General features: G+C 39.4%; 4 protein-coding genes and 1 long non-coding RNA gene across 5 annotated transcripts; 3 read left to right on the plus strand and 2 right to left on the minus strand.

Annotated features, from left to right (window-relative positions):
* The first annotated feature begins 2,616 nt into the window (after positions 1-2,616).
* Positions 2,617-4,031, plus strand: LOC106083952 (small ribosomal subunit protein mS22). The gene has a single exon (XM_013247285.2). It carries the CDS (start codon positions 2,713-2,715, stop codon positions 3,883-3,885), a length of 1,173 nt encoding a protein of 390 aa, XP_013102739.1. The 5' UTR covers positions 2,617-2,712; the 3' UTR covers positions 3,886-4,031.
* LOC106083951 (uncharacterized) lies at positions 3,922-5,883 on the minus strand. Its single transcript, XM_013247284.2, has one exon. The coding sequence runs from the start codon at positions 5,584-5,586 to the stop codon at positions 4,129-4,131; it is 1,458 nt and encodes a 485-aa protein (XP_013102738.1). The 5' UTR covers positions 5,587-5,883; the 3' UTR covers positions 3,922-4,128.
* Positions 5,884-7,534: 1,651 nt separating this feature from the next.
* LOC106083948 (double-strand break repair protein MRE11) lies at positions 7,535-10,231 on the plus strand. The gene is made up of 6 exons (XM_013247282.2): positions 7,535-7,804; positions 7,887-8,010; positions 8,078-9,128; positions 9,205-9,365; positions 9,454-9,868; positions 9,939-10,231. Exons 1-6 carry the CDS (start codon positions 7,690-7,692, stop codon positions 10,035-10,037), a joined length of 1,965 nt encoding a protein of 654 aa, XP_013102736.2. The 5' UTR covers positions 7,535-7,689; the 3' UTR covers positions 10,038-10,231.
* On the minus strand, positions 9,410-11,001 carry LOC106083949 (uncharacterized). The gene is made up of 3 exons (XR_001220733.2): positions 10,825-11,001; positions 10,083-10,492; positions 9,410-9,894 (listed from the first exon to the last, which is right to left on the minus strand). It is a non-coding gene; the product is annotated as an uncharacterized LOC106083949 (long non-coding RNA).
* Positions 11,002-13,231: 2,230 nt separating this feature from the next.
* On the plus strand, positions 13,232-21,112 carry LOC106083947 (programmed cell death 6-interacting protein). The gene is made up of 7 exons (XM_013247279.2): positions 13,232-13,339; positions 13,408-13,625; positions 13,914-14,032; positions 14,103-14,384; positions 18,870-20,465; positions 20,604-20,786; positions 20,851-21,112. Exons 2-7 carry the CDS (start codon positions 13,414-13,416, stop codon positions 20,964-20,966), a joined length of 2,508 nt encoding a protein of 835 aa, XP_013102733.1. The 5' UTR covers positions 13,232-13,339; positions 13,408-13,413; the 3' UTR covers positions 20,967-21,112.
* The last annotated feature ends 487 nt before the right edge of the window (positions 21,113-21,599 follow it).

Below are 21,599 nucleotides of genomic sequence, written 5' to 3' on the forward strand. Positions count from 1 at the left end.
TTTTGGTTTTTTGTTTTGCTTTTAGTTGTATCAAAGTCCAAATTTTGTGACTTCAACAGAATATTGTCCATCATATTTATTTTCTGTTTCTGTTTGGCAAAATAGAAAAGCAAACACGTTTTAAAGATATAATTCAATAAGTGTTTTTGCCCTATGGCTGGTACTATGTTGGTTTTTCTTGATTACTTTTTTGAATCACTATAAGTAAAGGCTGATACTATTGGGTGCCCAAAAAGTAATTGCGGATTTTTTAAAAGAAAGTAAATGCATTTTTAATAAATCTTTCTTACACTTTTTTTCTAAAGCAAGTTAAAAGTAACAGCTGACAACTGACAGAAGAAAGAATGCAATTACAGAGTCACAAGCTGTGAAAAATTTTGTCAACGCCGACTATATGAAAAATCCGCAATTACTCTTTGGGCAACCCAATATATTCGTTTTCCCCAGTTGAAAAATATTTTTCACGGTCACTTTTTTGAAACACTACAAAAATCTTAATGAAAAAAAGTAATCACCAAAATATGTTGCGAAAAACGAATGAAAGTAATCTAATCTAAGAAAAGTAATTGGTGAAAAATATAGCGAAAAGCGAATATAGTACATGCCTTAAAGTCTAGTACTGAACAGCTTGATGACAAGATGGCAGATTACACCATATGATTTGTGTGTGTTGTACAAATGAGAAATCCTTCGCCATGGCTCAACAATGGCGAAACAACTCTGTTTCAATGATGTTGTTTTTTTAGTGTGTTGTTTTTTGACTTTTGTTTGTGTTTTGACAGAGAATCAGAGAGTCAGTCGGATTTCGCAATATTTTAAAACCCCGTTTACTCTTCTCATTAAATCCGGATTAAGGCTCTCGTCAGCTGATTTCATTGTTGTATAAATGAGACCGCCTTTAATTCTTTCGCTATTCATGTTTTCATAAACTTTTGTCGTCATGATCACAGACCATTTTTAAACAATTTTGAATTTTTTAAATTTTGTTGTTGTCGTCGTCACCATTAAACAAATTTTGTCTGTTTCTCTTTCGAGACGAGCTCAATGATCGGAGATGCAAATGGAAAAGGAAAGCCAAAGATAGCAACACACACCAAACCACTATGGGACGCGTTTCGTCTTTGGTTAGAAGAGTTTTCAACCATATAAGGTGTGATGGCTTCAAAGGCCGTGCGTTGGTATGTTGTATTTGAATCGTATTAATAGCGAAAATGCATGCATGATATAATTACCACATTAAAAAAAATTTGCAAATTTTGCCCATGAACATTCCACTAAGGAACAGGGGCCAACTTCTCACATATCAATGAGTGCAGTCCGATTCAAGCTCAATGATAAGGGGCCTCCTTTTTACAGCCGAGTCCGAACGGCGTGCCGCAGTGCGACACCTCTTTGAAGAGAAGTTTTACATTGCAGAGTACGTCACAAATGTTGCCAGCATTAGGAGGGGAAAACCACCGCTGGACATTTTTTCTGATGGTCGCGCCAGGATTCGAACCCAGGCGTTCAGCGTCATAGGCGGACATGCTAACCTCTGCGCTACGGTGGCCTCCATTTTTACCACATTAACCAAGCTCGAAAAACCTGCTTATTAGCTGTACTTTTCCCAATGCATGTATTTTTGTGTAATGACAGACATTTTATCTGTAGCAAATCACACTTCTTCCACACCATTAAACATTAAAATAGACCGCCTTATTAACGCAATATACATTTTTTAAAGTAAATTTATATACCTTTCCAACGACATATAAAAATTTACCAAATCGGAAACTATCTGTTCTAATTCCATCCAGACTTTGCCAAAATTCGTGCAAAAATCTCTATTTGTGAAATGTACCCTTATATGAGAGGTACTGTAAAATATTGGTCTATTCGAGATTGGAATATACGTTTACCATGCCGAGAAAATGTCGCTTCCCAAAATTTTATACAAATTGGAGCAAAAATGTGGGATTCGGAGCAAAATTATCAAAAATTTGGGGTACGTTAGTATGGGAACTACATCTCAAGTTGGATCATATTCGATATAATCGCATTTTATAGGCTTAAGATGGTTAATCTAGAGATCGATATGGTAGCTATATTATAATATGGACTGGGATGAGTATTTAATATCAATTTTCAAATATCAGCAAAATCTGACATTAAATACGCTTTTTAGGATTTATTTATATTTCATTTAGACCGATCTCCTGATATAGGGTCTTAAAGAAATAATAGCATAATAATTTACATTAAAATTTGTATAATCTAGATTTAATCAAATCCAAAACAAATCCTTGGGGATTTGAGTGACATACACAAGCCTACATGCGTATACATGAATGTGTATATCACACCCATCCATTATGGAAAACTGTTGCATATTTTGGTACTTTTATCGATTATTCGATTTATTTGGAATTTAAAAATAAATCCTGCTAAATTGGGATTTATTGTTATATGGTAAAACCAGTAAAAACCACAGGATTTAGCACTTAAATCTCAAAAAGGTCATAAATCTAAATTTAGTGACCAATGTAAACCGATTTATTGTACAATCTTCAATGTGAATGGCCAATAACCAATTGGGAATCCCTTTACCAGCTGTGTTCCACATTAGTTATCGATTTCTAAATGCATGCGGCAGACGAGTATTTTTTTAAGGAGATTGTTATAAAACATTAATTTAGGATACAGTTCACATTTTTTTAAATCTTCTCCGGGAAAATGCATGCTGTGAAACAAAGGCATTTACTGAACAGCTTAAGGACTCTTGTCCTGAAAACCTCTGTCAGAAATACCTCTATTAAAGGCGTGACTTTGGAGTATGACAAGGATCCACATCCCTTGTTTACTGATGCTGAGACACAAAAGCTTCTAAAATCCCTGACACAGTTACAAGTGGAAAAGGTCTTTCGAAAGGCCACAATGCCGAAAAATACAACGGAATACAAATTTATGACTACTGAGGAACTGGAGGAGGAATTTGTAAAAACCATCGAAAGGGCAAAATCGAGGCTACAAATGCCACCTGTGGTCAAAGTAAAAGAGGACACACCAAGGGTAATTTCTGAAGACAAAGCTTTGAAAGGCTTCTCAGATACGAAATATGTTATTACCGACATAAGCTTTGGTCTTAAGCCAATCGAGCGCAAAGTTGTCGTTCGCGAAACAGATGGGACCCTGCGTTATGCTCCCATGGATGTGACAAAGCGCATGAAGCAGTTATATGCTCCACTAGCAGGACGTAAGATACGTACACCCAAAATGTTTGAGGACGAGCATTTCCAAAGATGCCTGGATGAGCATAAGTATGAGTTTATACTCGACCGTCTAGTGGTACAATATGAGCCATACGAAACGGAATACCACAGATTGTGCTCCAAAGTGTACCAACATTTAAATGACACAAAAGAATTTGACCAACTACGTTCCACACGCCATTTTGGCCCAATGGCTTTTTTCTACGCCTGGCATAAGTGCATAGACGATCTGCTTTATGACATGATACGTCGTGATTATCTGCGTAATGGCGCAGAGCTCATAGCACTCTATTACAAAATCCACAAGGTGCCAGAAAATTATTCGGTTTTATTGCAAAAACTTGAACAATATACTTCCGCAGATGATATTGCGTTAAAGGCATTGCGAACACCACTTAAAAAAGCACTAGAGAGCGGAGATATTCATGATGAAATCGAAAGTGCTATAGGCAAATCTGCCAGAGACTTCGAAATGGATGAACTATGTCTACAGTTCATAGAAAGCTTCATAAGCTCGCACGCATTGAAAAAAGTGCAATTGGAATTGGCTGTGCAAACATTAAAGGAAATTAATGCCGAAAAGAAGCAACTATACGAAGGTTTGAGCAAGGCTCATGGAGTCCAACAAAGCAATTAATAATCATAACATTGTCGATAATAAAATGAACTTAAGTCGAGATTGTTGATTGATTTTATTTGTAAATCAATATATACAATTGAGAACTTTCGTTATAGAAAAATAAAACAAAAACTTCAAAGAAAGTGACACTAGTATCACGTAAATTTAATGGGTATTCCTAAATTTAGTATAATCCGTGATAAAGTCAAGGAATTGTTTCATTCCGCTCGATAGATTAGCTTCATGGCCTAAAAAGCGTCGTCATTGCAGTGAAATGCCATTAGTCGGTTGTTCCTTTTTGTTCTCCGATACTTTTTGCAACATAGCAGCGCACTTCTTTACGTGCCGATTAAAGATAAATTTGCTTTTAAAGTGTCTAAAACACATTTCGCAAAGATTACCTCCACGGTTTCGTCGCGTAGACAGCAAACGCTTTACCATGGCAGTTGTCTTAGAATGTGTGTGCATAGTAAAGACTCGATTGCGACACGTCCGATCTATTTTGGAAGTTAGGCCATACAAACGGCTTCGGGTTCTTTTCGCCTCCGTATAGCAATTTGCTCTTAGCAGCAAATGACGTAGAAACTCCTGTGTAGTGCAAAAAGCTTTCTGGCACGCTGAGCACTTATGAAGGCGATATTTTTTGTGCTCATTAATATGATCGTATAGCTCTAATCGTGAGACAGCTACCACTTTGCATTTTTTAAACGGGCATTTGAGGAGTGATCTGACAATTCGCTTTGAGGCGTTACAATGGTGTTTATTCAATAGAGTCTCATGATCCAGATTTAGTCCACAAGCAAAACATAGAACTTTCGGACCTCTATGTACCGCCATGTGACCATAGAAATACTGGGTCCTCTTGCATACTTCGCCGCATATCAAGCACTCTCTGTAGTTTTTATATTCCACCGAATTTTCTTTTACATATTTTAAAAATTCTTCTTTTTGTTCTTCTTCAGTTAGTTGCGTGGCCGCACAATCCATGCTGTCTGTTTTATTATCCATTATATCTTCAAAATCATCGTCACGATTGCACTGCACGGCTATCGAGATGAACCCTGAAATTGTTATATCCGTTTGCTGTTCTCGGTGAACAATTGAGGCTCTTGGTTCCGTCATACATTCTGTATCCTTTCTATAGACGGGATTGTTCATTAAAACTTGTCCTGCACTATAGTTCACAGTTGGCATAACGGGATTTGGCATGGTCAGATGATTAACTGTCGACATTGGAGACTGTACAGTGTTTAATATGGAGTTTGAAGTTTCCGGCAATATCCGTACATTATACGGAGCACTCATTGACAGCCCCAATGACTGCTGCGTGACTGTTACCAATTGAGCACTGGGCGATACAGTACCATACTGAGGAGGTGTATGTAAGTTTGTATTTGTCATCATAGATGATACGGTGATAGGATTGCTTAAAACCATTGTCTTATTTCTAACACTTACTGCCGGTTGCTTATTTCTAATAGCCGGTAGACTCTTATGTTGGGAAGAGACAATTGCAGCCTTATTAACATTGGCCGGCGGAACTTCATATTTCGATAGCTCAATTTGACCCTGATTAACATTCATATAGAAGAGCATTTGGTCCTTCTTTTGATTTGCCCCGGCTCGTGTTATAAACCTTGTTTCCACGCATATCGTCTCTGGTATTTCCTTGAAATTAACCACGAACATTTCCTTAGAACCCTTAGCCATCGTGGACATTATATGAAATCGTTTGTTTCAAAATGTGCACCAACAAATTGCAAATTGAATGTGCACAACCGAATCAATAATTAAATATATTTTGTTGATGCTTCAGCGAGACAAGAAAACACAAGTTATTTGTCTATTGACAAGGGATATTCACACTACAGAATCAGCGAATTTAAGTGGAGTTTACACGGTATGAGATGAGAGTTTTTTTCCAAAAACGATATCTACGTCGATTTCTTCTTTTCATTGATCTCTTTCTCTTCCCTTTTTCTACTTCATTGTTGCTCTCTCTTTCTCTTCTTTTTTTTATACCCTCCACCATAGGATGGGGATATACTAATTTAGTCATTCCGTTTGTAACAAATTGAAATATTCGTCTAAGACTCCATAAAGTAAATATATTCTTGGTTGTCTTGACATTCTAAATCGATTTAGCCATGTTCGTCCGTCCGTCTATCTGTCTGTGGAAAGTTCGCTAAAGTTGCCATTCATTTTTATTAATCAGACATCGCCAACCCGGGCTTTACATTGATAGATTGGAACACTTTCAGGTTTTTATAATTCCACTAAGGAGGATTTAAAATGGTGGTCTCACGTGAACAGCTCTTAACAGCCGACCAAGTTTGACGGTATTAAGATGTCAGATTTTTGCTTTCCTTCTCTTTGTTATTATCTTCTTTCTCGTATATTATCATCTTATTTACGCACTCGTATACACACAAATACAAATGCAAATTTGACCATGGACATTCCATTAAGGAACTGGGGAAAATCATGAGTGCTGTCCGATTCAATATTAAGCTCAATGATAAGGGACCTCATTTTTATAGCCGATTCCGAACGGCGTGTCGCAGAGCGACACCTCTTTGGGGAGAAGTTTTTACATGGCAAAGTATCTAAAGTCGCCCGCATTAGGAAGGGATAACCCCCAAAAAAATTTTGATGTTTTCGCCAGGATTCGAACCCAGGCGTTCAGCGTCATAGGCGGGCATGCTTATCTCTGAGCCATGGTGGCCTCCACGTATACACACACACACACACACACAAATTTTTTTGTGTGTGTTGGCAAAACGTCGATAAGCTTGATGACAAGATGGCGGATTGCACCATATAATTTGTGATTGTTGTACAAATAAGACCACCTTTACGACCCAAACACCCACATTTGTGTATACTCATGCATGTAAGCAGCTGATAAATTGTTTGATGTCATATTCATTTTTATATGTAAATAGCAACATTTTGGCCAAAGGAACCCAAAATAAAATCAAATGTAGTAACCTTTGAAAGAACGATTTTCGAAAAATTTTCCACAAAAAAGAACGTAGTCTAAAGGCGCTATTACACGGCATGTAGATTTCTTATGACTTGTCACTTTATGTATTCACACGTAATTGAAAATGTTTGTCAAAATTGTCAATTTACATACGAGTCAACATTTTTGCTATCACACCTGTATGCCATTTACGTGTGACATAATCTAAAAATTTGAGCAAAAGCTGATTTTTTTATGCGTAAAAATCGTTAAAGTTGTGAGAAAGATGGTTAAATCATATATTTGTGAAAAAAATTTAATTTGGGGTTGCTTTCATTTGACTGACAACAAAAACAGCTGATTTCTTTATGTTTTTGTTAGAAGGAATAGAGCACGCTCTAATCGAAAAAATTACATGTGCTTATTTGAAAAGTGATTTTCATATGTTAGTTTCGTTTGAATCACACCAGGATTCACCAGGATTCAGTGAATCCTGGAATCACACGATATGTACAACTCAACATGTGCCTAATTTGACATGTCATAAGACAACTACATGCCGTGTAATAGAGTCTTTAATACACTTTTACTTGTTAATCGTGTGTTTGCATCTTTTTGCCTGAACCGCACTAAACTAGTATTACACCGTGTGAACAGCCACCGACAAATTTTTAGCGCGAAAAGTGCAACTGTACAAAGAATTTTGCATTTTTTGTATCTACATACATAAGCTATACGTTGTCAATTCTTGTGAATGTTCCATCTAGCGTTTGTTATTGGGCCGCTTTTTAAGAGTTTTTGTGGGAATATATTAAGAAAAGTAAAAGAAATTAGCAAAAACAAGTGTTTGTGGTAGAATGGATTCCGAAAATTTTAATAATGATGGTGAAATTGACACCCAAGCAGATGTTATGCGTATAATGATATCTACTGATAACCATTTGGGGTATGGCGAAAAGGACGCCATCAGAGGTAAGCAAAAAATAGTGCCGGCAAACAAAGAAAAGTTGTTTAATATCGGTTAATATTATTAATTGTTGCCTATTACGTGTAGGCGAGGATAGTTTCATTGCTTTTGAGGAGATGCTGGAGCTTGCTGTACGGGAAGATGTGGATTTTATACTTCTAGGAGGTGATTTATTTCATGACGCAGTGCCCACTCAAAATGCTTTGCACAAGTAGGTACTACAGCGACGTGTATGTGTACACACAATAATGTCTATACAAATTATTCTATTTACATAGATGCATGAAACTATTGAGGATGTATACATTTGGCGATCGTCCTATATCTGTAGAGTTTTTAAGCGATGGAAGTCAAAATTTCCATAATTCTGTCAATGAAACCGTCAACTATGAAGATCCTAATCTGAATATATCGATTCCTGTGTATTCCATTCACGGAAATCACGACGATCCCAGTGTTTTTGGAGGATTGAGTTCTTTGGACTTGTTGTCTACTACGGGATTGGTAAACTATTTTGGCCGCTGGACGGACTTGAACAATATTGATATCTCTCCCATTATATTAAAAAAAGGAGCTACAAAATTGGCTCTCTACGGTCTAAGTCACATTCACGACAATCGCCTGGCTCGTCTATTTGAAAGCCGTAAGGTGCACATGCAGGTTCCCGAAGGAGTAGAAGGGGAATGGTTCCATTTGATGGTACTGCATCAAAATCGAGCAGACCGAGGACCCAAGAATTACTTGCCCGAAGAGGCGTTGCCAGATTTCCTTCATTTGGTAATTTGGGGACATGAGCATGACTGTCGCATTGAACCTGAACTCAATGCCAAGCGGGACTTCTATGTCAGTCAACCCGGTTCTACAGTACCCACCTCCTTGTCAGAAGGTGAAGCTCTCCGCAAGCATGTTGCAGTATTGGAAATCTATAAAGATAAATTTAAGATGAAGCCGATTCCTCTGCAAACAGTACGCCCATTCGTTTTTGAATCAGTTAATGTGGCAGATTTAGCTGAGGAGCTGCGTTTGGACGAGGGCGATGCTTCAAATAAAGTACGAGCAATGGCTCAAGAGAAAATAGAGGCGATGTTGGAGAGATCGAAAGAGCTTCTTACCGGTAATCCTAGGCAGCCCACAATACCTACCGTACGTTTGAGAATTTGTTTTTCGGATGAGGAACAAATGTTTAATGGTATTCGATTGGGACAAACTTTTAATGATCGTGTAGCTAATCCAGCAGATATGGTACATTTCAAAAAAATGATCAAACGGGAAAAGAAAGAACGTTCCAATCTTGATAAGGAGGAGATGAAAAATCAATTCAAGAAACTTGTAAGTGCTTTGGTCTTGGAAACCGTCTCGCAGCATAAAACTAATGCTAATTTATGCATGTAATTGTATTTTTTAGGAAGGCGAATCGGCTGCTCGTGTGGAAGATCTAGTAGAGCGATACTTTAACGAAGTAGATGAAAGTAAGTCTCTCAAAGTAATTTCTACAAAGGCTCTAACCGAATTGTGCAATCAGCTTGTAGAGCGCAAAGACAACAATGCAGCAGATAATTTAATAAGGTAAAAACATAGTTTTTGTTTTAGAAGAGTTAGTGTGCCCAGCATTGCTTTTGAATATTGCTTTAATTTATTGCCAAAATTTTTTTAGGTCGTACAAAGCCAAGGCTGTAGAGCATCTAATGGAGAAAATGCCAGCTGAGGAGCAACTTGATACTGAACTAACACAATTCAAACTAAATATTACACAAGATAATATTTTGAAAATGCTAGAAACCGTCGTTCAGCCTGCAACTATTAAAACAACCACGACGGCCAGAAACTCGACAACTGCAAATTACCAAGATGATAGCGAGGATAACGACAGCAGCGATGATACTCCTCTAAAGCAAACACGTTCCTCCAAAAGTTTCAAGGATGAAGTTAACTCTAGGGGACGTGGCAGGGGCAGAGGCAGAGGGGCAAGGGGTGGAGCTGTTGCAACACCTTCCAAGACTAGTCCTCGTGCGGCAAATTCTTCGAATGCGGGACGTCAAAAAGCTCAAATGGAAATTTCACCCTCTACGGTAAGATTCTTCATTGCCAAAATGATCTGTAAATATCATAAAAATTTAAATTGCTTATCGTTTATCATAGCGCACTTCCGCTCGCCAACAGAGCTTGTTCAACATGGGAAATTCGAGAAAGGCTGCATCCAAGCAAAAAATTTACGAAATTTCAGACGAATCGGATTAACTAAGATAACTTATTTGGAATTATGATCATGGTCTTATTAATTACCCGGAGTACTTTAATTGTGAAAAATACCTCCATCTTAATGCATATACACAAACATTTATTTTGCTAAGATATAATTTCTTCAGAAGATTTTTTATACATTCAAACGAAAATATGTATAATTTTAAATATAAATCCACGTCATTCCAATATCAGTCAATGTTTCACTTAAAAAAAATTAATAAAATGCATGGACATACAAAAAAAAAAACCGAAAGAATTTCGTGATAATTGGGATCTTATCTTATTGGGAGAGCTTTATTTAATGCCCTGTTGCAAGTTCTCACCGCTTCAGTCTCTGATACCCAAACGAAGAGGGAAAGCCATCTTAATTCAAATTCAGCAATTTTAACTTCATCATCCTAATATTACTCAAACATAGGACCTCTGTGCATTTGAGCAACAACTTTTGTCTATAAAGAGAAAAGAGGGTGCTCATATTATCTTTTATTCGAGGGGAAAAGCGTATTTCATGTTCCTTTTAGTTCCTTATAAAACTAATTTCAACTCGAAGAATTCAGTATTCCATCAATTTCTATTAAAAACTATTTAAACTAGTTTAATTTGTTAAACACAGTTTAAGACTTTCCATTTTCAATTTTTTTTAAACTATAAGAAAACACCACATTCAAAATAACCCAATCAGATAAGAATTGTGCTCTCTAGTGCCTAAAGAAATCGAACCAGGAAATCAATTTCATATCCAATTCCAATTTACCTAGAAAAGTTCGAACTGATAGCTTACCGCGTTTAAAAATAAACTGCTTTCGGCAGACTTGTGAATGGACAATAGAGTGTCCAAGGGAACTAAAAGTTTCTCCTCTTGATCCCAATGAGCAAAACACGAAATATGCCATATCTGAAGCGATTTTAATAAAATTTGGCAGAGGATTTCAGATGGTTAACAAAAACAAAAACTTCCAATTTATTTTGTTGTGTAAGTATGAACCGATAAGATACCAAGGTATTGCGGCGGTGTTGATATCGGGGTCGAGGAGAATTGCTTCGAGAGTTGCTCTGAATGCGATACTTGATCTGAGACCTTTGCACTAAAATGAGCAGTGCGCAGCGTAGAGGACAGCCCTCAGACTGAGGGATTCGGGGACGTGGCGATCTTCGAATTTCGGGCATTCTTTTATTCTGCGTAGCTATTGGCGACGCAACAGACTGTGTGCCGAGATAATTTTTTTTGTAGGGGTGGAGGTAGCGATTCCCGTCAAGCTCATATTGGTAAGCAAGCTCGTTCGGGTTCATAGGACCAATTGCCGTGGAAATATGGTGGCCATCGGTTATTTAAAGGCACCAATCATATCAATCATCATAGGCACTCCGTATTTAAGCAAGAGACACTGAGACTCTCCACTCGATACCGCTTATTTTCCGCGACTGCAATTGTTACTGCACCCTATGGCTCATACCGCAACCTGTGGATGAGCCCTAGAAGAGATGTCAGGTCGCTGACATCGCTATCGGCACGGGAGGAATAGGATTTCTGTAGGTTTTGTGAAAGTGACGAGTTTTGTGTAGAGACGGTAGATCATCTGCTGTGGCAATGTCCCGCGATGGCGGGGAGAAGACGTAAAATTATGGGTAAACACTTCTGCTCTTCTCTTTGCATGAGTTTGCAGATGGAGTGGGCGGCTCTATAGTTGGTGAGAATTTTTCGGTCTCTACGCCGGCTTTTTGTTCATCTCTCTCTCTCTCTCTCCCTCTCTTTGTTTTCATGCCCATGTGCCGGAGTAATCTATTCCCTACTTCATCATCTTTCTCTTATTTCATTTCTTTCTAGGACGAACAACATTAACCGATGATTTCCGAGTGAAGTGAAAATGTTGCTATGGTCACGTTCGCGGACAATCAGGGCCATCAAGTAGAGAGTCTCAGTAAGGGTCCGGTCTGCATCGGCTCTTGCTTATATAGTGCAATGATAATTTGCGCATGAACATTCCAATGCGCAGTGCGACACCTCTTTAGAGAGGAGTTTTAACATGGCATATTACCTCACTAATGTCGCCTGCATTGGGAGAGTATAGCCACCGCTGACAAAATTTTCTGATGTTCTTCTCAGGATTCGAACCCAGACGTTCTGCGTCATAGGCCGACATGCGAACCTCTGGCCTCCATGCTTAGTGCCCATGGCAGCGGCTTGTACGTACCGGATTGATCCGATGGAATCCTTCATCGGCAAGGGTTGCCGCCTCAGTGTACAACACATTTCTACAACAACAACAAGGCGAGTAATTGACACCTTTAAAAACCAATGCTGCGGTGGTCGGTCCTATGGACTGAAACGAGCTTGTTCACCTATTAGAGCTTGCTACCACAATTACATGACAGCCGGTGTTAGGTACCGGATTGACCCGATGGATTACTTCATCGGCAAGGGATGCCGCCTCAGTGTACAACACACTGCTACAATAACAACAACAACCACATTCAAATGTGGCTACAACACAAAGGAAAATAATTCCAACAGATATCCACAAAAAAGTACAGACAGAGATCTACAATAGTACAGTTCACAGAAAGTTCTAAAAGTCCTATTGGCCTCCTCGCAATCTGTATAAACTTCTTCAAATTCCCGTTCCACCAAACAGGCTGCGGTCTGCTACTCGGGTAGATCAGACTGCAGTTTCCTTATAATTATCTTCGTATGACAACCATATAAGCAACATGGCAGCACCCCAGGTCACACATGTAGAGCAAGGATTGTACCGACGTGCAGAATGTATGTCCCCATTGTGACGAGGTACCACATCATACACTTACCTCTTTAACTGCCTAGCCAAACTCACTCAACTCGGACCCAGATCCCTCCGGACGCATCCCATCTTAGTCGCAGTGTTCTTGGATCTGGATAATCAACAGAATCAAGCAGACGAAAGATAGATCACAAAAACTGCTACAACAACTCCCCCAGGTAGTTTTTTGTGCCTCTAAAGGATTCCGAGGGCCTTTGCTCCTAAAGCGGACTTCTGATTCATGTTCTTGGGTTTAAAGCATGTTCAATCAAAACCGCCTTATAAAGTAAGAAATAAAACACATCATATGTTAATTTACCTTATAATGTGCCTAAAAAGCTTTTTTACGTTGCCGTTCAACAACGTAAAGCGCTTAGCGTTTGTTTAAACATACGGTGAAATGACAATTAGCGCCGTCGCTGCCGCCGCCGTTATTGTTATTGTTGCTAATACAATACTCGTCATCAGTTGTGTGTTGTGTAGCGAGAACTGGAATTTTGATCGCATACTCCAAAAGAAGTAGAGTTTCGAAAATCTTGGTGGACCACAGTTACTACCATTGCGTAAATAAACTTTATTTATTGCAGAGAATTATGTCGAAATTATTGGGTGTGCCGCTTAAAAAGCCAGCAGAGGTGGATGTGGAGAAGCCCCTTAATAATCTCATCCAAAGTACATACAGTGGAGCATCACCCGAGGCAAAGGAATCGTATAAGTCTGCCGTCCAACAATTTGCCCGGCAACGAAATGCGGCCATATGGAAATTCTTCGAGAAATATGAGTCCTCCTTGGAGATTGTCTATGCGTAAGTAGAGAGTATTATAGTACATAAAATCTAACTCTAATTGTCCGGCTACCGAATATACTATTCTAGTCAGTGGGTGACTCATGCGTAAGAAAAAAAAGAATAAACTAGGAATGACGTCGTCTTTATCTGTATGTGAATGGTGTATGATGACCGAAAACAACAATTTCATTCTTAATTAATCACGGAAAAAAGTACTTTAGTGTATCGTCTTTTATTTGTTTTATTTTTGTTTTGCTTGCGCTACTCTTATCTTTAATCTTTGCATGTATGTTTATTCTTCTTTAGCTACTATGATCAGATTTCCGCACTTGAGACAAAAATTCCAGTTAATGAATTACAAATACCTTTCAAGTGGAAGGATGCTTTTGACAAGGGCTCAATCTTTGGTGGACGTATCAGCTTGAGTATGAACATATTATTTTTTTCAACGCCAGTATGCAGGTTTATTTTATTTTTTCCTTTTGCAAATTTCAGCTCATACTTCATTATCTTATGAAAAGGTGTGTGTACTCTTTAACATCGCCGCTTTGCAATCAAATGTAGCCGCTGTGCAACCAATGGATAGCGATGAGGGCTTAAAGCTATCTATAAAATTGTTTCAACAAAGCGCAGGTATCTTTCAACACCTTAAGGCAGCTGTTCCAGCCGCAGTTCCTTCGGAACCAACACCCGATCTTAACCAAGATACGTTAGCTGTGTTGCAAGCTTTAATGATTTCACAAGCTCAAGAGGTCTTCGTCATGAAGGCTATTAAAGGTAAGTTATGTCAACAGAAACGATTGCTTCCAAGTTATCCGTTAGTAGAATCTAGTTGAAGAAAATTCTAAAGGGTGGTATGAAGCATATACATACATTTGTACTCGCTTTGATACCATATTATTTAATGCATGGTTGGTCCGGTGGTTTTCCCTTTTTTTCAAGCTATAGTCACGAAGGTACTGTGGCGCAGACATTAGTATTTCCGCATTTGGACACTGGCCAATCGATTGTAACGGCGGACACATCAGAAAAAAATTGTAAAGCGATGGTTGTCCCTCTACTAAAGGCGTTGTTTGAGTGGTATTCACTCTTGTGAAACTTAAAAATACCTAATTGAGACCCATAGTAGATTAGCCTATTTTGTTATTCTGAAATCAGATTCAGTTAAATATTTAAGTCGATTATAATATCATAGGAACAAGAAAAGGTAGTTGCCATAAGATTCTACTTTTTAAACAGATGAAATGACACACAAGCTTTGTCGTCGTCGACTTCTGCGTCCTCGTCGTCGAACTATGTGACCCTTCGACCTCTCCCTTGCGGCAATATATGCAACAGCAGCACCCCAGCCCCAATATTGGATGGCAATGGTCTGAGAGGCAAGATCTACGAAATAGTAGATTTTATTGGTCGGAAGAACGTATTGGTTGCAGCGATCCCCTGAACTCCTGAGTGACGTATCCTGACAAGCTGTCATGTTTATCAATCGTAAGAAGGCCGATTAGGCTGGCTTCAGCGAATACAGCAATCGCCACTTCAGTGAACCGACATTCCCCTCGGACGTGCTAGTTGGAGAGGAAAAATCAACGCAGCAGCAGCTCTCTTTATACCAGCCGGTCGAATCAGCGAGCTGAATCTGGAAATAAACAGGATAGTCAATGAACATAAGCGGAATTCGTGGCTGGAACACTTGGAGCAATGTATCTTAGGCACCGGTTTAGGCAAGCTGTGGTCTACTGTTAAGACACTCTCGAATCCCGGTAGACGGGATGACGGGACTTCAGTCACTTTTGGCGTCGTAACCGTTACTGATACGAAGAGATTCACCTGATTGTTCAACCGTCAAATTATTGTGCATTCTGAGAGTGACAGCGCAAGGAGGAGAGCCATTCGCCGTGTCCGTGGTCTCCGAGCTGATGGACAGCCATCACAATTTACCGTGGACGAGGTTACTAATGCCATCCGTGGCCACAAGTCATCCAAGGTGTTGGCCCCCGACGGAATCTCTACACTGATGCTGAAGAATCTGGATTTACCTGGAGTTGAGTACCTTACTACTATCCTCAACCTGCGATAGGACGGTCCTCGTGGCACTGGACCTATCGAAGGCATTCGACACGGTCAGCCATGCCAAATTATTTGAGGACATCGCCAACACGTCCCTCCAGCCAGGCCTGAAACGATGGGTCGCGAATTATCTGTGTGGTCGCCAGTCATTTGTGGAATTTAGGGATAAGAAGTCGAAACACCGTAGAGTGAAACAGGGAGTTCCCCAAGGTGGGGTGATATTTCCCGCACTGTTCAACCTCTAGCTATCCTCCATTCCACCCCCTCCAGACGGCATAGAGATCGCATCATATGCGGACGATTGTATGATCATGGCATCAGGCCCCTCACCCATTGTTGACATCTGCGATAGGTTGAACGTCTACCTCAACAAACTTGCCTCATTTGCTGCAAGAAATCTGAAGATATCTGCCACCAAACCCTAAGCCTCATTCTTCACTACAAACACGCGTGAGGTGAATACTGAGCTGACTGCGATTGTCGATGGAGAAATGATTCCGGCCATCAAGTGTCCCAAAATACTTGGCGTCACATTCGACAGCTCTTACACATTCTCCCCACATGCCACAGCAATTTGCTATAAAGTCAAAAGTAGAAACAAGGTCTTCAAGTCACTTGCCGGCATTACTTGGGGTGCAGACAAGGAAACCTGTTTGACCACATACAAAGCAATTGTCCGGTCTGTGGTAAGTAATGCAGCGCTAGTGTGGTCTTGATAGCTCTGTGAGACGTAGTGGAATAATATTCATATCTGTCAGAATGTCGCCCTTCGAACTGCGACGGGCTGTCTCCTCATGTGGACCACCTCCTTCAGGAGATAAAGATACTACGAGTGCGAAGACATAACTACATACTCTCTAAGGAATTCCTTTTGGGCTGTTATGGCAGGGACCAACCAAATCACCATCTTGTGGATAGGTATCCGACGCCCAGAAGTCATAAGGGAGATCTAAATGATCTAGAGCGTGAGATTTAGCGCTACAAGAGAGAACCTCTTGAGCAAGCGGCATATTATGCGGGTCTAGACAACATTCATGCAGACACGGTAGGTTAGGTTAGGTTAAAGTGACAGTCTGCCATCAGTCTCGCATAAGACGTTTTCGTCCATTGTGATACCACATGAACAGAAGAACGAAGATGCCTTCTAGTTCCTACCGTTGAACCATCCAGATCGCTTTAAAAAGCCCAATGACATGCGAATGTTAACATCCGCTAAATCAGATCGCAGGTTCTCAAAGAAATGAGACACGGTAGCAGATGTGATAAATAGCTACTGGGTGAATGTCGTCCCTAGAGAACGACTGCCACCAGTTACACCTGAAGAAAATGACCTCCCCCGATAAACTAGAGTAGTTCCGACTCAATTATATTCCGGCAGAAGCAGCCGCATCAATTCCCACAGAGCAAGGATTGATGCAGAAGTGCAAGATGTGTGTCCCGATTGTGACCAGGGACAACACGTCACAAGTCACCTGTTTAACTGCCAAGCCAAACCCACTCGACTCAGACCCAGATCACTCTGGACGCACCCTATATTAGTCGCAGAGTTCCTGGATCTTGACACTCAACAGAATCAAACAGACGAAAGATAGGACACAACAAACTGCTACAACAACAACAACAACCAACATACATACATAAATACTTTGTTCAATTTCTACAATGCTCTCCATTTTCGACTGCTTTTCGCATTGCAATTTTCAATTTTTTTTTTCACTCCCTCGATTTTTCTATTTGCATTTCTCCAACTCGCACATACAGGCTTGTTCCGGTTTTCAAATTCTCAAAACGCAAAAAATTGCTTGACCCATATTTTCAAAGTCCTTCTCTTTTAAGATATGAAATCACTTGAGGTTCTTCTCTCTATATAGAGGTTCGATAGGAGATAAGAGGTGCATTCAAACATCAACGTTGCAAGAAATAAGGTAAAGAAATAGGAAATAGGTATATTTGTCGCATTTGCACTTCTGTTCGGATTACATGGAAGTGTAAGAGAACATAGCACCATGTTGCTTTTCTCAGAGACAGATACAGGAAATAACAATTTTAATTCCTGCAATTAAAAATTTGTTTAACAACAGTTTACCAATCACATGTCATGTTTCAATGGAAAATATGAAATCAATGTCAAAAATGATCCAAGCAATTAATCATTGTTTTTAATAATCAATGCCACGTTTGATTGATAAATTTTAGTCAATCGGCTGTGTTCTGTGTTTAGCTGTTCACTTTTCCCCTAAAATCAATCGCTTATTATTACGTTAACAATTAATTTGGACTTCTTGTTTGCGTGATAACAAATTGAATATTTTTTCCGTGTACAATCATTCCAGCATATCAAATATTTCATTGCCTTTTTTAAGAATCTATTCTTTTAGTCCCAAAAATGGGCTTCAGTTTCAGCAATCACCTCCTCGTCATTGGAGACAAATTTCTTAGCTTTGAGCATTTTTTCAGATTTGCAATAAGGTAGTTGCCCGGTCCAAATCTGGTGAATACGGGGTTGCGGGAGTAATTCAAAACGTTGTTTGTGCAGTTTAGCCATGGTGACAAGCGACTTGTGGAGGCCACCGTAGCGCAGAGGTTAGCATGTCTGCATATGACCCTAAACGCCTGGGTTCGAGTCCTGCCGAAACCATCAGAAAAAAATTCTCAGCGATGGTTTTCCCCTCCTAATGCTGGCAACATTTGTGAGGTACTATGCCATGTAAAACTTCTTTCCAAAGAGGTGTCGCACTGCGGCACACCGTTCGGACTCGGCTATAAAAAGGAGGCCCCTTATCATTGAGCTTAAACTTGAATCGGACTGCACTCATTGATATGTGAGAATTTTGCCCCTGTTCCTTAGTGTAATGTTCAAGGGCAAAATTTGGATTTGGATTTGGACAAGCGACTTGTGACAAGGTGTATAGTCTGTCGTTTGAGATCAACTGTGAGTAAGCGCGGTACCCATTTTAAACTCAGATTACTCATGGGATTTATTTTAATTTTATAAGTTTTATTTAAGGTTGTACACCAAAATTATTCTTGGTGCAAAAATCTAAGGCAAACCCCTACTGCAAAAGTCGACTGAGTCGACTTTTTTTTATCAATGTTTTATCAATATTTCTCTTTTAAAAAAGCTCATTTAATGCATCGATTTTTTTACCAATTTAAAGTAATTCTTCAATTTACCTTTTTTTTTAACAAAAATAGATAACTTGAAGGAGAACATCATTGCAAAACTATGCTGTCAATGTGAAGAATTTTACTCGGATGTTTTGCGAGCCATGCAAAAAGAGTCCGTTCGCAGTCTTTGGGAAAAAGAATGGTTGCCTACTATTGCTGGTAAACAAGCCGGTTTTCATGCACTTACCCAATTGTATCAAAGTTTAGCTTGTCGTGCTGCTAAGAAAATTGGCGAGGAAATTTCTCGTCTCCGTAATGCTGTTGATCTTTTCAAGTCAGCACAAACTAGATCAAACAGTCCAAACTATTTAGAAGAATATTTCAATAGGGCTAAGCGCAATTTAGCTGAATCCGTTAAAGACAATGACTTAATTTACAATGAGATGATTCCAGATGTAACGACTCTGCAACCCCCCGGAAAAGCACAGTTGGCAAAACCATTGGCAATGTCCTCTCCAATGGCAAAAGATTTTGATGATGTGTTCAAGGGATTGGTTCCTGTGGAATTGCATCGCGCCCTACAGGCATCAGATATGCGCAAGAATGAAATTGTCAATGCTGAAATAATGAAACTCCGAGAAGCTACACAAACTTTGAATGTTGTGTTGGCTAGCCTTAATCTGCCAGCAGCTGTTGAAACAACTGACGGCGGATCTGGTGTGCCTCCGTCATTGGTTGACAAATCGAACGAAGTGCGCCAAAAGGGTGGCGTTGAAGCTATTAATACCCATTTAAAGGAATTGCCTGAACTTCTCAGCCGCAACCGTGAGATTCTCGATGAAACCGAAAGAATGTTGGATGAAGAGCGTGACTCTGACAACCAATTGAGATCCCAATTCAAGGAGAAGTGGACACGAATCTCCTCCGATAAGTTGACAGAAATGTTTCGGACCAACTCAAAGAAATATCGCGAAGTTATTAACAATGCTGTAGCTGCGGATAAAATAGTTCGCGAGAAATTCGAAAAGAATCAGAAAGGCATCGAGTTACTCTCGTTGCCGCTTGATCAATTGCAGCAAGCCATGCCGGCCTCCGGGGGTTCGGTTGATCCCAACTGCGAAAGTGTACAGAAACTCAAGCAACTAATGGAGTCTGTGGAGACAATAAAAGCAGAACGTGATGTCATAGAATCCGAGCTGAAGTCCGCAACGTTCGATATGAAAAATGATTTTTTGGAAGCTTTACGCAAAGATGGCGCCATTGACGAGCCAGCACTTTCGCTGAAACGTATTGGGGAAACTTTGCAACCTTTGCAGCAACAAATTAAGGAAAGTGTTGAACGGCAACAGTCACTAGTTTCCGATATTCAAATTGCTCACAGTGAATTTGTTTCGGAAACTGGAACAAGCAGTACTTCGAGGGACACTTTGTGTCAGGAGTTGGCCACAGCCTATGACAGCTTCATTGAATTGTTGGGAAATCTTAAGGAAGGCACCAAGTTCTACAACGATTTGACTGAACTGCTGGTGGTATTCCAAAATAAAATATCCGATTTCTGTTTTGCACGTAAAACCGAAAAAGAGGAATTATTAAAAGATTTAACCACAGAATCAAGCCGTCAAGCAGCTGGTCCAACACCATCGTTGCCATCACATTATGCATCAACCTCTGGCAGTGGCAGTGGTAAGTTTTTATGCATCTGTATGGAAAATTTACACATTAATTATATGTGACAACCACAATTTCTTTCGATTTTTTTTGTAAATGAGATTAAAGTTGACAGTTTCTTTGGTTTGTTTTGTAACAACTTAATTTTTCTAGATCTTCCATCAACCCCGTCATCTGCGCCTTCGTCTGCTCCAGCAGGAAATGTGCCTTATCCGCAGGCAGTTCAGGGAATGCCAATGCCCTATGGTGCTGGACCTAATATGCCATACCCCGCATATGTACCCCCACCAATGCCGCAAGGTTTCAATCCCTACGCAACCTTACCATACCCAGGAAGTTCGTATAATAAACTTTTACAATTGGCATATATGGTAAACAAATAATCTTGTATCATTTCTAGACTATCAATATCCAGGATTCCCTCAAGGTCCACCACCTGGTCACTATGGGACCTATCCAGGTAGTTTTGCTAACCAACAAGGAGGTTATCCAAATCAAAAACCACCAGGCTGGTAAACAATTTCTACGCATTTTCCATGAATATTATTTAATTCTTCGGTTTTTATTTGTGATTATTCAATTATGTAATTCATTTGATGAATTTTATCATGTAGTATCGAAAGATCAAATCAATTCAATAAATGTTTGTTTTTAGTTTATAATTTTCTTTTGTCAAATTAAATGTAACTTCTCACGAGTTTGTGCTACCCATAACTTATTGTTGCTTAAAAGCGAATTGTGTTAAAGTAGTCGAAAATATTGCATCAATTTTAGTGGTTTATCATAAGAATTCTAACTTTTATATGTTACAAAAAATATCCACAATAAACACATCTACATACATATTTATCAAAAATTGCAGTGCATGTCTGTTTAAAGTGTTCTAAGAAAACAATTCATTTCATTTATATTCCATTTAGTGTAAGTACAAGTAGGTCTAGCAATTTATTATTGACAGGAAAGTATAAATCTTGGTTCTTTGGAATTGTGCGTTATAAATAAAGCTTCATGTCAATTCATAAAATTCCGATAATGCTAAAATAAAATAATCCGGTGTGACCTTGGTTTCGCCAAAAATAGCACGGTTAGTATCAGTGTCTTGTATAGAGTAATCTTCGTCTGTCGAGAGGTGGCTTTGTTTCTAAACTG

The sequence above is a fragment of the Stomoxys calcitrans genome, chromosome 2 (genome assembly GCF_963082655.1).
Source record: "Stomoxys calcitrans chromosome 2, idStoCalc2.1, whole genome shotgun sequence".
NCBI lineage: Eukaryota > Metazoa > Arthropoda > Insecta > Diptera > Muscidae > Stomoxys > Stomoxys calcitrans.

Excerpts from the sequence above, each read along its gene's own strand:
- LOC106083951 (XM_013247284.2), bottom strand. The coding sequence starts at position 5,586 with ATGTCCACGATGGCTAAGGGTTCTAAGGAAATGTTCGTGGTTAATTTC.
- LOC106083948 (XM_013247282.2), top strand. The coding sequence starts at position 7,690 with ATGGATTCCGAAAATTTTAATAATGATGGTGAAATTGACACCCAAGCA. Across the intron at positions 9,129-9,204 it reads AAAATCAATTCAAGAAACTT|GAAGGCGAATCGGCTGCTCG; the intron begins GTAAGTGCTTTG and ends TGTATTTTTTAG. Across the intron at positions 9,366-9,453 it reads GCAGCAGATAATTTAATAAG|GTCGTACAAAGCCAAGGCTG; the intron begins GTAAAAACATAG and ends AAATTTTTTTAG.
- LOC106083952 (XM_013247285.2), top strand. The coding sequence starts at position 2,713 with ATGCATGCTGTGAAACAAAGGCATTTACTGAACAGCTTAAGGACTCTT.
- LOC106083947 (XM_013247279.2), top strand. The coding sequence starts at position 13,414 with ATGTCGAAATTATTGGGTGTGCCGCTTAAAAAGCCAGCAGAGGTGGAT. Across the intron at positions 14,385-18,869 it reads CGTCATGAAGGCTATTAAAG|ATAACTTGAAGGAGAACATC; the intron begins GTAAGTTATGTC and ends TAACAAAAATAG. Across the intron at positions 20,787-20,850 it reads AACCTTACCATACCCAGGAA|ACTATCAATATCCAGGATTC; the intron begins GTTCGTATAATA and ends TATCATTTCTAG.